The following is a 12,946-nucleotide window of genomic DNA, read 5'->3' as shown; positions in this document are numbered from 1 at the left end:
GTAACATGGATTCAAAACTGGCTGAGTGAAAGGAAATAGACAGCAGTGCCAATGGATATTTTTTATGCTTGAGGAAGATGTATAACGGAGTTCAGCAGAGATTGGTGTGGGACCCCTGCAAATACTACGTCAGGGCTTCCCAAATATCGGGTTGAGACCCCAAGTGAGGTCAGAGGCTAAAAAACTTTTGGGTCATAAGCTCTGAGACCAAAACGGCTGCCATGGTCTTCTAACTAAGATGCAGTGACTGTATTTTTATAAAAGGGGAAATTGTGTTTAAATTGCTGCAGATATTTTTTGAAGTGGTAATAGATAGAGTTGATGACGGTAATGCTGTTGATGTGGCGTATATGATTTCTAAAAGGTGTTCAATACAGTGAAGCACAAAAGACTCGTGGAAAAAGTTACAGCTTGCAAAATAAAAAAGGGGCAGTAGCAACATGATACCAAAACTGGCTGAGTGATGGGAAACAGTAATGGTTAATGGATATTTTTCAGGCAGGTAGCAAGTTTTGAGTTACCCAGGAGTTGCTTTTGGAATCATTGCTTCTCCTGATATATATGTTAATGATCTCGACCTTGCTGTACAGGGGACAATTTCAAAAGATTGCAAATGACAAAATAATACATGCAGGTGAATGTATTGTAAGCTGTGAGGGGAATAGTGTAAATTTCAAGATAACATAGACAATTTGGTGGGAGTGGGCAGACAAGTGTCAGATGAAGTTCACTGCAGAGAAATGTGAGGTGATTAACTTTGGGTAGAAAGAACACAGAGAGACAATTTTAAACAAAGAACACTACTTTAAAAGGTTTGCAGGAGCGAAGAGCCTGCAGTGTACCTGTGTACAAGCGATTAAAGGTGGTAGGACAAATGGAGGTAGCAGACAATAAAGCATTAAATATTATAAGCATTATTAATAAGGCAGAGAGTACACTTGCAAGGAGGTTATGCTGAAATTGTATAAGACACTAGTTAGACCTCATTTGGAGCACTGTGTTTAATTCTGGGTGTCAAACATTAGGACAGATGTGAAATGCACTAGAAAGTGCGCAGGACAGGTTTATAGCAATGGTTCCAGGAATGAGAAAATTCAGTTATGAAGATATGAAGAGTGGGGAGGTTGGGGCTGTTTTCTTTGGAGTCAAGAAAACGAAGAGTAAATTTTATAGAATCTTTCAAAATCATGAGATATCTGGACAGAGTAAATAGGGAGAGACTGTTCCCAGATGTAGAAGAAAGACGAATGAGAAGGCACAGATTTGAAGGAATCTGCAAAAGCAGCAAACATTATGGGAGGAAAAACTTTTATCACACAGTGAGTGCTTAGATCTGGAATACACTGATTGGAGGTGTGATGGAGGTAGGTACAAAGAGGACATTAAATGACTATTTAAACAAAAATAATGTACTTGATTGCAGGAAAAAGACAAGGGAATAGCACAAAGTCATGATGCTCATTCAGAGAGCTTTTGCAGACAGAATGGACTAAGTGGCCTTCTTCTGCACTGTGACAATTCTGTGATGGGAGTTTTTATTACTCTCTTTATATTTGTGCATTGTACAAAGCGTCATTAACCACTTTGACATCTGGCTCAGACCTTTTAAAGCTACTGGGAGGGTTTATCTCAATTCACAGTAAAGTTGATTCATTGCTATTTTTAGAGTGAGGGCCACACATTGATAATTTACTAAATGTAAATGACAACTTACAGACAAAATCCAGTGGTTCTGCAAAGCACACATTTTATGCATAACTATAAGCTGAAGGGCTGTCATCAGCTTCGCACATTAATAAAGCAATATCATAAGCACAAACACTGCACTGCAGTACAAAGAGTCTTAATTTTAATTTCTGCTCAATGTTTAAAACAAAACAAGAAGCAGAATACAGTATAGGGGACATTGCCTCCCCTTCACTTTTAGCTCTTGGAAGACTTGGTGCTCCACTTCCCTTAGAGCTTCTGGTCAGTTGTAGGGACCCAGTATTGATCAATAAACTAACTTATGAGATGTCAGAGCTGTCCCAGCTTTTGTGCATTAAGTTATAGGTCTCAGGCCAAACTGTTCTATTCCCATGACACTCTCTCAAGTTGAATCGAACTGTTCTCAATCTTGGCGTACTGTCTGACACTTTGTGCTCTAAACCAAAAAACATAGCTAGGTGTTCATTGAAAAGCCTGTCAATTAAGAGAGTGTTGCAAGATTTGAAAATTTGAGGATGCAATTTTTAATGAAAAAACATACTTTGAGTCCTGGATTGGCGATGAGACGTGTGTTGTCACTCAGGTAAGCAGTGTAGTGTTCCACCATGCGTTTGGTCTCTGCTTGACTCAGGTGTTCAAATGGAGATGAGAAACTGCCTGCAGACAGCATGACTGTGGGACTTTCTGAAGACAGGCAATCAGAGCACTGTATTAAATATTAATACCACATACATAAGATCGATGTTCATCATGCCTAAGAGACATCATCGCGATTTCAAGTTAATGAGGACGTAACCTTTCCAATACCGAATGATACGCGACACTGGGGCCCTCATGATAAAGTAAAGTTAAAACATGAAATGGCTTCCTCGAAGAAATAAATTACAACTGCATGTGGGAAAGAAAGCAACATACACCAGGAATGCTAATCAAAATATCTAACATTAACAACAGACTCGGTGAATGTGAAACACTTCATAATCTATTCTGTTCCCTAATATTTTTCTCTTGCAGTAGGTGCTGCCTAGTGTTAAGGTACAGTGCCGTGGGAGGTCCTTCCATATCTCATACTGTTTCTCATGTGAGCCTGGCAATTCCTGCCAGTACAATACTGGACTAGGGTTTTGTTTCCATTAGCCTAACAAAAAGACATACATCTATTATACAGCAATTCTTGCAACTGCTTGTTCCGTAAAGCATCAACGTAGAGCATGACAATTGTGAGATAGGGTGGTACCTTATGCTGCTGTGCAATGACCTACCGTGACATGACAGGGAGCACAATGGGAAAGCAAGTATAAGTTAAAGCTCTATACCTCTCTACGTGAATAGGAAACAGTTAGAGAAATGGATTTGAAGTTAACATTGAGCCCTTTCCAAGTACCACCAGTATTAATTACAGAATAAAATTGGTGTAAGGTTGGGTAAGTAACCAGCTGTCTTCTTGTTTAAGTGACTCATGGTTGAGTGGACTTCAGGGAGAAGCAACAAGGAATATCAGAAGTCACAAACCCTCATAGCATTTTTTGAAAATTAATGCACCTACCCAGTGTTGCCAATTGCTTAAAATGCAGGCAAGAGGCAGGCTGGCCCAGTAGATCCAATCTATGATAAAGAAGCTTACTGCTTGGTGCTGTGTTCAAATTTTTGAGATGTTTAACTGGTACCTCGGGCTGTACCATCACTATACACAGAATAAAGGATGTGTCCTGGACCTGCACAAACAGAAGTAACAAATTTGTTTCTATTAATTTTTAATTATAACCTCAAAGTTATAACTGTGGTATAGTTTTCAGTAACTATCATACAGCAAAATGGAGGGAGATATTTCACCGAATCGTGAAGAATAATTTGTGCATTAAAATAAGCTACAGAATACACGACAAGTATTGGTTAAAGTAATGCTTTGAAACCACCCAATTACCAGAAAATTAGAATAATTGGCAAGGGCATTCCAGCCATGCATACGACAAAAAATTAGAAAGACAAGGATGGTTTAATTCTCATTGTGATAAATTCTGAATGTTAGTTGCAGGCAATGTGGAGTTACCACGGGGAGAAAGCGGTATCAAAAATAAAAATCAGAGGAAAATTAGCCCCAGGGTCATTCTTGCAGACCTGTGGCTGGATCTCAGCAGCATTGGCTGAAATCCAGAAGCAGTTTAAGTGCCTGCATTTCCATTGCTTGAGTTTCAGGAATGCACTAACTGCAATCAAAAGTCAAGGGTTTTGACTGTAAATAAAAATAAATGCAAAATCTTTTGAAATTATTACAGGTCTTAGCTTGATAATGACACTGAGCACCAAAAAATGGGCCCACCTACAGTGGCACTGCGTTTATGTTAGAGACGGATCTCTCAATATTGCCTGGGGCTCACAGTTCTCTGGGATTAAATGCACTTATATTATTTAGCATTTTCTACTACTTTACAAATAACAATTATGCACAAGTCAATCTATTTCTCACTGAAGGATCTTCCCAAACAGTAGGAGCAAGTTTCTACAGGTCAGCGAGAGAAAAGCACCCATCAATGGCTTGTACATGCAGGAGAGCCTTTGGACCGAAAGCTAACAGTCAATTCATGGAGGCCATATTTATATTTGCTCCAGGATCTTTTTAAGCACACTGGCACAGCTATTTCTTCAGGGGGGTTTGGGTGCATTGGAGATTAATAGCACTTACTTACCTTACAATTCCCTCATTGATAAATCAAGGTCCTAGACATTGCACCGTACTAAGGTAAGTGCAGGAAAAATGACAGAAACGGCTAATTCTTAATTCTTCATTAAACTTGTTTGATATAAAGAATAAATTCTAGTTCCCAGGTTCAAAAATTCATAATTAACGTAATAACCTAAGAACAGCACAATAAATGTTATCGGCCCATTCATGAGTTAAATATTAGCATTCACAATTTATAAAAGCATTTAGTTAGAAGATATGCAATCGCCACGTTCAAAAATGTAGTACTAAGCTATTGAAGAGATGAATAAATTGTGTATTTTGATTAAACAAAGGTCCTCTGGTTTTAAAATGCAAGCCCACACATCCTCCTAGATCAAGGAAAACACAGATTCAAGGGTATGAATAACAAAGCATAACGTACCAATTTCCAGGCATAGCTGACATTGTAGGCCTCTTTGCTGGTTTCTCGTAACCGGTTTATGTGCCAAGACAAGGAGGAGTTTACAGGCACGGTAATAACCTGACTGCCCAAAGGGAGGCTGTATAGGAGATATGGAATATAAATAATTTACATGTCTACAATCCACATTTCTATAATCTCAAATCTACAATTTCAGGATTCGTGGCAAAATTCATAATAAAGTGGTATTACAACTATAATGAACAAATATGTGTGGATGATTGGAATAGGGCCTACGAATTAAAGAAAATTTAATAGGGCTTTTTAAAATTGATGATACTTGACCAAAATCAACATAATTACTTTAAAAGTAAGAATTCCTTGAATAGAAATCCATCATCCTAATGGAATAAAAGGAACGCCCTACAGTCGCTCCCTTTACCATGGAGATCACATTATAATGTAACCACATAACCGTTGATTATTGTAAAAATCTATCTTGCTCATTAATGTCCAAATATACCCCAAAGCAAGCATTCATATCCAGTCAGCAGAAGTCTATTGATTTATTTCTAAACCAGAATTGAATGATCTCTTTCTGTTGAATTCACAAAGAATCACTTTGGGGTGCAGATGGCTCCTCTCTTTGTCGGTAATCGCAAATTGCTCAACTTCTGGCCATCTCAGTAAAAATCAGGTGAGCAGTTCCTGGTCTGGATAGCTGACGTTGAATACTATACTTAACCAAAGAAGCCATTAGAAGAGCTAACTACACTAACTAACAATTGACTTTACTCTCTCTACTTTTTTTATACATTACCTGAGAATGTTCTGCCTGACGAGTTGAAATCTTGGAATATTTTCATAGTGTATGATATCAGTATGAAGTGGCGGTTCTGTTAGCAGGTATGGCCTTGTCAAGGACGGATGCATAAGAGTGTAGCCTGCAAGGAAAAATAACATAAAAATTTAACGCTGGTCTCCCAGACTGTGAATATGATGTTTACAAGAAATAGTATTTACTGCTATACCAGTATTTACAGTCAGAAGATGCTAATTATCTAGCAAACTGATAGCCAGTGAAATGAAGATAGTCATTTCAAAGATAAGAAAATGACCCTAGCTATTTACCACTTTAAAAAATGACTTCATGCCCCGCTCATGTCACAGAGAAGTCTATAATTTGCTGTGAAATTAAGTCTATTTTACTTTATGACTGTTGAAACACAAATTGGTTTCTAAGTAGGCAGATAATGTTGACAGTGACTCTAACATAATTAAAGGGATAATTACATCTCTCACCTTTATTATCAATTAAGAATGTGTAGGAGGCAGAAGACTCACGATAATAAGTTACATCCTCCAGAATGTAAGCCAAGTTCACATCCACTCCCACAATTCCCAGTAGCATGTTTCCAAAATAGCAGGGCTTACTGACAGTCATGATCAATCCTGTTAATCAGAAAAATACATATGTTGTCATGCTGGGTGATTATAAAATGATTGTTTTTGAGGGGTGATGAGTGAGAAGTTGGTCTTGGTGTGGTGGAGAGGAGGGTTTCTCCAGAAAGATAAATGATATGCTCCAACTTGCTTGCAGTATCTTGCTCAAATGGCCCTCTCCAGTAAACCTACATTGAGCGTCAGGAGTCAATTTATTCATGGAGGACATCACAGCTTGGCTCAATAACACACCATCAAAATTGATGTTTAAATGCAGTATTGAGAGATGAAAAAATAATTTTCTTCTGTCCCTCAGGTTGGTCTCATGGCCCTATTTGAAAAAGAGCAGAGATGTATTGATGTCCTGACCTACATTTATCCTTCAATTAACACCATCTAAACAAATTATCTGAATAAAAACTGAAAGAACTGTGGAAGCTGTAAATCAGGAACAAAAACAGAAGTTGCTGAAAGCTCAGCAGGTCTGGCAGCATCTGTGAAGAAAAAAAATCAAAGTTAACATTTCGGGAGCGGTGACCCTTCCGAAGAACAGTTCTTTTCCTAAACAAATTATCTTGTGGTCTTTTATTCCATTATTGTACTTGTTTTGCGCTAACTGACTGGCCTGGTTTTCTCATTAACAACAAAAGCATGCTTCATGCTGGACACTTGAAAGACTTTTTTGTACAAATGCAACTTTTCTTTCTTTTCCCTATCTAGCAGGACTAAGTGAATTGCAATCTCGGTTGGAAACTATGAATACCTTTCTTACTTCATAAACAATTATGGCACTCTCCCCAGTTTGGATCAGCTAACTCAGGATAAGGGTGAGATTCAAACCAGAAGCTTTTCTTCTGCATGGCTAAGTACAATAATGACTGAGTGGAATTCGGACCACAACAGGTCAGAGAGTATTTAAACAGAAATCGGGTCCAGGCAGTACACATTAAGTTGCACACACGATGTTATTGGCATTGACATTGACAATGACAAGGGACCTTTCTGTTCTGAGCAAAGTTTCTGTCCATCCTGAGATTGCCTTAGCAGGCTACAAGAAGAAATGTTAAGGAGAGAAAACAGTGAGTAAACATCTTAACGAAAAGAAAAATCAACACTCACCATCACCCATTTCATCAGTGTATGGGAGACTAAACACAGCCTCATCTATCATTCGATTTGGAAGGTTTGTGTAAAAGCGTCCTACTGTGGTCTCCAGGTTACTCAACTGGTTCAATACCATCATTGTCCCTTTTATAACAGGAAGTGATGTGCGATCAGGAACTCCATATTTTGCTGAGTTCTGTTCTGCCAGATCTCGAAGAAAGGCGAGCTCCTTCAAACCAGTTACACCCTCTAAAACAAAAAGATTAATGAGGAAGCAATACACCAGTGAAATGGTAAGTAAGGGTTTGCACTATTCAGTAGATACTTATTCTAAAACAAAATGGGAAGAAAACAATTGCATGACTGAACTCTCTCTCCTCCCATGATATTATTTCCCACTCTTGCAAATGCTAGTAACTGGGACTCATCATGTCTGTCTGTCAATCTCTCCAGCCTAGGAAACACCAATCCTCCACAACTTAAGACCTCATAGTGCACGGCTGCAAAGGAGAATTCAATTTAGAGGTTATCACCTTGCAGTTTATAAAATAAATATATTTTGTCCATCAAATTTATTAAATACAAAGATTTGAAAGTTCACTTCTTCTGTTAAATATGTTTAGTAAACTGCCACCCACTTTTCCCAGACTTGATTCAGTTCTTTTAACCTTCTGACTTGTTACTGAAGCAGTAATGATAGTGTACACAGCAATGTCTGACAGCCTGAAGCACTCAGTCTCCATACCAATGAGTTGGGTTTATCACAAGTAATAGTTTTTGGGGGGTTGTACTGAAGCCCCACGGTGAAACTGGACAGTCTGTTTTTCCATTCTTTCATGCGATGTGGTGAGGTCAGTTTTTATTGCCCATTCCCAATTGCTCCTGAACCGAGTGGTTTGCTGGACCTATTTTCAGAGGGCACTTAAGAGCCAATCAGCAGTGCAGGGTCACAAGTCACAGACCAGAGGGGAAAGAAAAAGAGAAGAAATCTATGAGAAGGCTGGCATGAAACAAAAACTGACAGCATGTCCCCAGCACAGCTGAGCATTTTGGATGACTGCAACATTGAAGTGCATACTCTGAACAGAATAGATTAAGGCAAACGCTATTAGACTCATCAAAAGCTCAATCCTTGCAGTACTTGAGCACTTTGTCATCCAGTTGTATTTTGATTGCCCACTTTGGATTTTGTTTCATCTTCCTGGATGTCAACTTTACCAACTAATATTCATATTTTCAATAGACTCTTTTTTAATAAAAAGAACATGTCCTTTTACTTTCAAAAAAGTAGTATCTTTTTGTAATAAGACATGCACAATTTTTACTTATTGAAGCAATTATGCTTTGCATAGTTATTTCAACAAATTGTCCTTTTTCTGTGTATAAATAAAACCAAGTGTACATTCTGTAACTTGTGCTCCAGTAATGATTATTAAAGGTGTTTTTCCAAATTAAAATAAAAAGGATGGCAGATTTCTTTTACTAAAAGGCCATTAGTGAACCACAAGAGTTTTTAAAACAGTCAATGATAGTTTCATGGCACCAGTACTGAGACTAGCTTTACATTCCAGATTTATCAAATTTGAATTGATGGATCTTAAGCCTGAATAGATCTTAACCCGAAGCACTGTTCTGATCCTCTGGATTAATAGTATAGTGGTAATACCACTGCACCACCACCTCCTCCTGTGCAAACCTGGGAAAAATTTAAGGAGAACCTGGGTCACTCAAACATCAGGGGCCACTCTTGACCTCCACTGTTGAGTCTAAAGTAATGCAAAGCACTACTATTGGCACTGACTTGGTTGCAGGAGTTGCCAGAAAGATGTTATATTTATATATCAGCCTGTGTTTGGGATCCACTCCAACATCTTTAGCCCTTAACTCTCACAAGCGATCCAAAAGACAATTGAACTTTCAGCTTGGACCAGTTCGTGAAGAGCACAGCAAGTCCATACACTGGTGGGTCTACACCATTGTACGTCTGGGTCCAAACCTCCAAGTTCCTCTGCAGCTTTAGCCTGAAGCTGAGAGATCTGGTTTCTGGAGTGTCAGCTGAGGGCTTGCCGAGGGAGAGGCTGTGTATTGACAAGGGCAGACCTACACATTTGGTTCTCATTTTCACACTGCTGCTAGACAACACTAAGCTGAAAATGAGAAGCCAACTAACACACAAAAGCAGAAAGCATGCCAACTGTCTCCACTCACATACTAGGCACATAACTTTGATCAGATAGACATACCAATTCTGTTAAGGTCCTTTGTGAAGTTTAAAATATCATTCTGAAAGGGCCTTGTTCAAATTAATAAAATTATTTTCTAAGGAGCTGAAGAATTTTTTTTTGGCTCCAGGATGGGCTGCTTGTTGCCAAGTTACAGTTAATTCGGAGCCAATCAATCATCTGCCAATAGATCAGCCCAACATCTCTGCAATATCTTTATGTTGACAGGCAGCCTGGCCTAACTACTGGCATTTTGGAACAATCTCAGTCTACTCCATTGGCAAGAGAGAATTTGTCTCTTCAATTTATCTCAGTGAATCTGAAATTCAACTCCAGTTATGTTGAGATAGATAGGGAGAAGAACAGTGAAGAAGGAGAGCAGGGTGAAGTCACCTCAGTCAGTGGATAATGCCCAAGTATAAACATTATTAAATATTTCTAAACATTTCATGTTCCAACAAACTGTTGGAAACACCAGTTTCTCACCATTCATGAGCGCATATGTCAAGATCATCACCGAGTTGTTGAGATGCCCATTTTCCTCACTGATAACACTTAGTGTTGCCTTCTTCTCTTCTTCAGAGGAGTCCTTTGAGGTGATACCAGATGACAGGTAGATTATCACCATGTCAGTGGCTGTGATTTAAAGAAAAAAAACTTCAATTCAATTTACAATCACCTGATTTTGACATACCGCCAATAACTGTTTTAGTTGCTTTCAAGTAATGCTGCCATGATACGGGACCAATGGCTAAGCACTAAGTCGAGCGTTCACCACTGAAATGCACCGAACATAAAGCTGGAAAGGTTTGATTGCCAGTCTAGCTGATTCAGTTGAGGCAGTATAGGGCACTATAATTGATGTAAAATCCATCATGGCATGGTGAGATGGGACCCTTGTGGTGGAGTGGTAGCATTCCTACCTGTGCACTAGAGGGCCCAAGTTCAAATCCCACCTGCTCCAGAGATATGTCATGACATGCCTGAACACACTGGTTAACAATATCTATCACAGCTGCATGTAGACTTAATCTTCTTTGGCTCTGCCCAACAATGCGCCGTAGTCCTAACTTCACAGAAGGCTACCATACCTGTAACATTCTCATTTTTCACACTACTAAACTCTGATCTTTCTCACAAGAGTGAAACTAATGGCAAGTTATAATCAGCTTTGAACTTCAGACTCATTCACTTTAAAATGGTTTGAGAATGAAGGAAACCCATTTTATATTAGACCTTTCCGGCAAGACAATGGTTATCCCATCAGTCACAGCATGATAGAAACCTGTGACTCCAACGTGAAACCAAGAGCTAATCGATAGTGCCCTCCGTACTACCCATTCACGAAAAAGGAGAGGTGTGAACTTGTCTCTCATTCACCCATAGACTTCAAAGACATTTTCTGGGAGACAGACATCATAATTTACAATATCCATGCTGAATTTGTGGAAAGATATATCCTCTTCTATCTCTTCCTGTTTGTGCACTATCTGCAGCCAAGCTACTTAGAATTAAATTATGTTAGCTTCAAAAGTAAAATAAAACACAAGTATGGTGGCTCAGGGGTTAGCACTGCTGCCTCACAGCGCCAGGGACCTGGGTTCAATTCCACCCTCGGGCAACTGTCTGTGTAGAGTTTGCACATTCTCCCCGTGTCTGCATGGGTCTTCTCCAGGTACTCCTGTTTCCTCCCACAGTCCAAAGGTGTGCAGGCTAGGTGGATTGGCCATGCTAAATTGCCCTTAGTGTCCTGGGACGTGTAGGTTAGGTGGCTTAGCCACGGGAAACGTAGGGTTACAGGAAGAGGGTAGGGAGGCAAGTCTGGGCGGGATGCTCTTCGGACAGTCGGTGTGGACTTGCTGGGCCAAATGGCCTGTTTCCACACCGTGGGGATTCTATGAAAAACCTTCTTTAAAAGGGGCCACTGATTACATTCATCTTATTGCATCTGTTCCAACAAAGCCATTAAAATCAGTAGCAAGGAAATGATTAGACATGAATTCTCAGTACAGTTGTACCACTCGAGTTCCACTGGCTCACGAGGTTACATTTTTCCCAACAATACTTTCACATTAAATAGCAACTGGGTGTTGGGAAGGATTTCATGGCTTAAGTTACACAAATTTAATTGACTCATCTTAAGCCAAAGAAATTGGATTCTGACAGTGGTCCGTATAAAAACAAGAAAGGAAAATAAGAATGTGAAATTAACACGTTTAAAGCTGGGATTCACCATCATACAGGGTGAGCCCCCAGATTGTAAGATCCTTGGCTGTATTTGGTAAACAACAAACAAGGGATCTCCTTTAAACTGATAATTAACTAAATTCATGAAATGGATCAAAGCTGGAAGTTAACTCAGTAGTTTCTTTGTGGGTGACCCCCCTACTGAAAATATTAACACACAGAGGGCAGCACGGTGGCTCAGTGGTTAGCACTGCTGCCTCAATGTCAGGGACCTGGGGTTGATTCCAGCCTCAGGTGACTGTCTGTGTGGAGTTTGTACATTTCCCCCAGTGTCTGCGTGGATTTCCTCCAGGTGCTCCTGTTTCCTTCCACAGTCCAAAGATTTGCAGGTTAGGTGGATTGGCCATGCTAAATTTCCCATAGTGTCCAGGGATGTGCAGTCTAAATGGATTACTCATGGGAATTGCAGGGTTACTGAGATGGGGTGGGTCTGGGTGGGATGCTCTTTGGAGGGTCAGTGTGGACTTGACTTGCCTGCTTCCACACCGTGGAGATTCTGTACTATGACAGATTCCCTGTTCTAATTTCTGAGAGGTACTGTTATGTCAGCTATCCATAAGAAAAATCATGCGATAACTGAATGATGTGATGATTGATAAAAACGTGATGATATTCTGGATCCTTCAAAGTCTGAAAACCGATCATTTTAATAAACCTAATTAATGTGCAAACAGATCTCGTTCAGTCAAAGCATGAGCCTCCTTTATCTGATAGGTCAGTACTACACTAGGACTGCACATTTTAGACAGCACAGAATGTGAATTTTAAAAAAAATTTTCTTCACAGACTGAAGACATAAAATCACACACTGAACACAAACTACTTGCTGAAAAAAATATTCAACTGGATACAGGCACTATCTAGAATGGTACAAAGCATACAAGCCTCATCATGCAGGCTTGATTGCATGTCTCTGCTGAGCAATCGAGCTCAGCCAGGGGAGCATTTGGAGCATTACAATGAACTCAGTGTCTTTCGGATGATGGGTGGAAGTTTACAGGCAGAGTTTCTAATTTTGCCTTCTGCTGAATAATCCCTGTGTCAAACAGCTTGCCAATAATCAAGCTCATATATGTGCATAGTATTAACCACCCCCAGATCTATTCCATAGCTGTGTCACCTAGATAACAAAAAAGA

The 12,946-nt window shown here is 39.5% G+C and overlaps 1 protein-coding gene across 1 annotated transcript in view; it reads right to left on the bottom strand.

Moving 5' to 3' along the window:
• Nucleotides 1–12,946, bottom strand: part of cachd1 (cache domain containing 1) — a 158,844-nt gene that overhangs the window by 35,711 nt on the left and 110,187 nt on the right. The window contains exons 8-14 of the mRNA XM_048601971.1: nucleotides 10,049–10,198; nucleotides 7,356–7,589; nucleotides 6,096–6,245; nucleotides 5,614–5,737; nucleotides 4,815–4,932; nucleotides 3,254–3,422; nucleotides 2,249–2,391 (exon numbers count right to left, since the gene is read on the bottom strand). Of these exons, the coding sequence (XP_048457928.1) occupies nucleotides 2,249–2,391; nucleotides 3,254–3,422; nucleotides 4,815–4,932; nucleotides 5,614–5,737; nucleotides 6,096–6,245; nucleotides 7,356–7,589; nucleotides 10,049–10,198 (1,088 nt within the window). The remainder of the gene's footprint in view (nucleotides 1–2,248; nucleotides 2,392–3,253; nucleotides 3,423–4,814; nucleotides 4,933–5,613; nucleotides 5,738–6,095; nucleotides 6,246–7,355; nucleotides 7,590–10,048; nucleotides 10,199–12,946) is intronic.

The sequence above is a fragment of the Rhincodon typus genome, chromosome 10 (genome assembly GCF_021869965.1).
Source record: "Rhincodon typus isolate 14 chromosome 10, sRhiTyp1.1, whole genome shotgun sequence".
NCBI classification, from domain to species: domain Eukaryota; kingdom Metazoa; phylum Chordata; class Chondrichthyes; order Orectolobiformes; family Rhincodontidae; genus Rhincodon; species Rhincodon typus.
Note: the sequence above shows the minus strand (reverse complement) of the source record. Positions and strands in the feature narration are given on the sequence as shown.